General features: G+C 51.2%; 1 protein-coding gene across 1 annotated transcript in view; it reads left to right on the forward strand.

Annotated features, from left to right (window-relative positions):
• LOC104495694 (methyl-CpG-binding domain protein 5-like) overlaps nucleotides 1-3520 on the forward strand; it is a gene marked incomplete at both ends in the record, with an annotated part of 14615 nt that extends 11095 nt beyond the window's left edge. Inside the window, one exon of the mRNA XM_010138692.1 lies at nucleotides 3445-3520. Within this exon, the coding sequence (XP_010136994.1) occupies nucleotides 3445-3520 (76 nt within the window). The remainder of the gene's footprint in view (nucleotides 1-3444) is intronic.
• Between the last annotated feature and the right edge of the window lie 247 nt (nucleotides 3521-3767).

Here is a 3767-nt window from a genome sequence, read left to right on the forward strand (position 1 = left end):
TTCGGTCTCCCCTCTCCCCCCAGCAGCTGCGGCGGCAGCCGGCGCGCGGGTTTATTCGAAGCGATCCGGTTGACTTCCCATTGCCGAGGAGCGTTTCGGGAGGGGCGGAGCAGAGCTTTCCTCACGCTCTGGGTCACAGACCATACGAACCGCTGGAGCTTGTCTCACCTTTTCATTTTTATTTAAAAATATTCAAGGTCAGAAGGACGGGGAAACCGTAACTGTAAGCACACGAAGCATCGTCTCAGGGAAAAAGAGGAAAATGGTTGACTTTAGGAGGAAAAAAAGGATTGAAGAGGAGAAATTGTGCTGTGATTGGCTTGGTTCTAGGATGCTCTCACTTATTTACTGTTGCAGAGAAAATATATTACTGTGAATCCGTGTGAGAATGTAAAGTCCGCTTGAGCTGCTTGTCTTCAGCACAATAAACACGGGCTTCGGGGAATTAAATCATGAGTCGCCTTCAGCTCCTTTTAAGGCGTGAGCCCTTCTTCTATTTATATGTCACACGGCGCTTCAGAGAAATATTTTTTATGCCAGTGCGACCATGTCGGTAGTTGTTTTTTCCAAGATCATCCTCAGAATATCTGTCTGAGTGTAAGGGGGTGTGGTGAGAACATCGAAGGGCTTTTGGCAACTCCCTGGTAGCGAGATACATGACTCAAGTGGGGTGACGCCAGGAGCAGATTTAAAACCAGATTTAACCCTGGAGATTGTTCTGTGCTCGCACAGCTCTTGTCTCAGCCCTAGTACATTGTACAATTTCTTCCTTCACTGCACTTCCTTCAGTCTCCAGTAATACATTTTCAATATAAAATTATTAATTCCAAATTAAAGAAGAAAAATGTCTGCAACGCTGAGAACTTCATTGAAGTAGGGATGTAACAGGATCTGATTCAAGCTGCACCTTAAACCCAGTATTTGTGAATCGTAAATCTTTATCTAACCTCAGGCGCTGGTTTGGAAAACGGACATCTTTGGTGTGTTCTGTTTCTTCCGGTGTCTTCTAAACCAGACACCAGAAGATGAAGTCGTGGTGGCACGTTCCATCAGCACAGTCAGATGTGTTGGCTCGGTTGCACAGGGCTTTGCACCCCCGACCGACAGGATGATCTAAAGCATTTTCTGTAGCGGAAAAGGGGTTTGTGTGGGGATATCTCGGGGGCTTGGTGTGCTTCCTAAACTGTCCAGGTTATCCTGGGCCTGGAGGAGGACACACTCTAGAACAAACTGCTGAGGTGCATCTCATCTTCCTTGAGCCATGGCCCTTCTTGCTGCTAGCAGGTCATGACGTAGCAGCTGCCTCACCTATCCAGCTGCAGTTTCCAGAAGACTCTCTGCTGGAGGCCCAGTATTCCCTTGCCAAAGCCTCGTCTGATCCAAGCTTTGTTCAGCCCGAGCTTCATAGTTACCCGTATTCCTCTGTTCACCAGCGTTCTCCTGTCCCCCTGCATGCAAAGATCTTCCAAGGGTCATCACCCAGTACCGGTGCTGCCTCTTCCTCCGGTGGTTTCCTGTTCCTCTGCATGTCCTGTCCCATACCAGGCTTCTCCTCTGGCAGGAATTTACCATCCCTTCTGTTGCCACCTCTACTGTCCATCCTAAGTTGTTTTGAACTGAAGTCTGAGCGGCAGCTTCTTAGAGTTGAACAGTTATGTCTGTGATGTCCCTCCTGTTGGACATGTGCCATGTTCAGAGCTGACCAGGATTCCAGTAAGGGGAAAACTAACGCATCTCTTCACCACCTTTCCAACTTCAGCTCCAACACGTCTGCATCCTGACCCGGTCTAAGTCTGTCTCCTCCACGGGTGAGCCTAGCAGTGGCTTGTCCCACCTCGCCAAAGCTGTTGGCCAGTGCCATCCTAGGGGATGATGTGCTGCTTTCTAGTGAGAGGAACAAACTGTTGCTTGAATCTTTTAAACACAGTTTGGCACAACTTGTGGTGTTTACAGGTTGGTTTCCATCACCTCATGGGTGTTTCAGCGACAGGCACCTGTGAAACTGTGATTTGCTCTGGGGCGGATCATCACCTGCACAGTACAATGGACGCAGCCGTGTCTCAAGGCTCCAGTTCACGTGATCATCTGTACTGTGGATCCCTTCAGGCGGCTGTTCTGACTAACAGCGATGATCGCCTAGATAGGACAATGAGGGTGCGTTCTGGTTGGACCATCACGTTGATGAAATGACTTGGTGTCTCATACGGGCTCTTTGTGAGCAGTTCATGCCCTGGTGTAGCGCCGGTGGCCAGTGCGCAGTGGTGGGGGGAATATCCTACCTGAGTAACGAGGAACAGCCCCTCTGATCCCCTGTGTCCATCTCCCAGCCGTGCCGAGGGGCAGGAAGATCCTTCAGCTGCACGAGGCGGGTGGGCTCCCTGGAGAGCAGCGCTGGTCAGACGTCTCACCCGTGCTGCTTCCTTGTCGGTCTTCTGCCAGTGCTTTTCGTTGCTGTAAATCTTTAGGTCCCAGAGAAGAACGTCCCAGCTGACACGATGATATTTCTTTCTTTGTTAAGAGAGAAGGTGTTTTAGGAAGCGTCTCCTGTCTCCATCCATGCCAGCTTGGGACGAGGTGTTCTCTTACCTGCCTCCGCCATCTCCTCCCCTCATTTCGGCATCTCCACAGCAGGGATAGCAGGACGTTCTTGCTTCCTGAGGATGGTACTCTGATGGATGCTCGCGATAACGTCTCTCATCTGCAGGATGATCTCTCTCTCATCTCATATTCAGCCATTTCTCATCGTGTTCATTACTCTTCTGAACGTAGCTGGTCCCTTGAAGTCATGAATGAACCGGCCTGTCCAAATACCGATCTGGAGAGACACGCACAGCCCTGCTCTTAAGCACAGATCCCCGACAAGCGACCGGAGCGTGTGTTCAGGGGCTGTTTGCCCACTTGAAACTCTGCAGCGCCACAGCAGTATGACCCGTCACGCAGAGCATCGCGTTCCAGTGGGAACCGTCTTTAAAGAAGTGCACACAAGTCAGAAGTGGCATGGTGAAATCAGCTGGCGCTGAAACGAGCTGTATGGAGCTGCCCCGTGACTTCTGGCTCGAGGAAGAAACTCCTTCCCTGCACCGTAGCCCTTGGTGTGCTGGGCTGGCGGCATTCGAGAGGACTAGTACAACCCGCTTTCCTCTGGCTGTCCCAAGTTAGTTAGTCCTCCTGCTCTTTGTTCCCGAGCGTCAATACGTGTCTGGTGGTCACCACAGCTCACGGCACAGCTCTCCCCAGTGCTGCCTTTTGCGTCTCTGCTGTAACTACCCACCAGCCGGTGTGTGCCTGCCGCCGTGTGCGGCGGTGTGCCGCTCTGCCCTCGCTGGCTGTGCGGTGACGGGCAGGCTCCGCGAGCAGCAGCTCATCTCCAGGGAGTTAACATGTCTGTTATTCATCTGTTTCCTGTTACTGAGAGTTACTGACCGTGTTCATTTTTTCTTCTAGAAGTGGAAAGCTAAATAACCATTTAGAAGCTGCTATACACGAGGCCATGAGTGAACTAGACAAAATGTCTGGGAATGTAAGTTCCTTTTCACGTTAGCAATAACCTCCTGCTCTGTCTCTGCTTCTGCATGCCTGGACTGGGAGCGCTGCTGGGGGGCGGTTCTAACATCAGCCCTCTCTCTGCTTCCTTAAATCCTGGGGAATTTCCACCGCGATCTTTCTCCCGCATTAAAACCTGTTTGTGAATGTTCCGAAAACGGGGAAGAGCTGCGGCATTCCAGTTCCGCTGCGCATCAGACTGGGGTTTGCAAAGAGACTTTCCC

This window comes from Buceros rhinoceros, unplaced genomic scaffold, assembly GCF_000710305.1.
Source record: "Buceros rhinoceros silvestris isolate BGI_N320 unplaced genomic scaffold, ASM71030v1 scaffold40686, whole genome shotgun sequence".
NCBI classification, from domain to species: Eukaryota; Metazoa; Chordata; class Aves; order Bucerotiformes; family Bucerotidae; genus Buceros; species Buceros rhinoceros.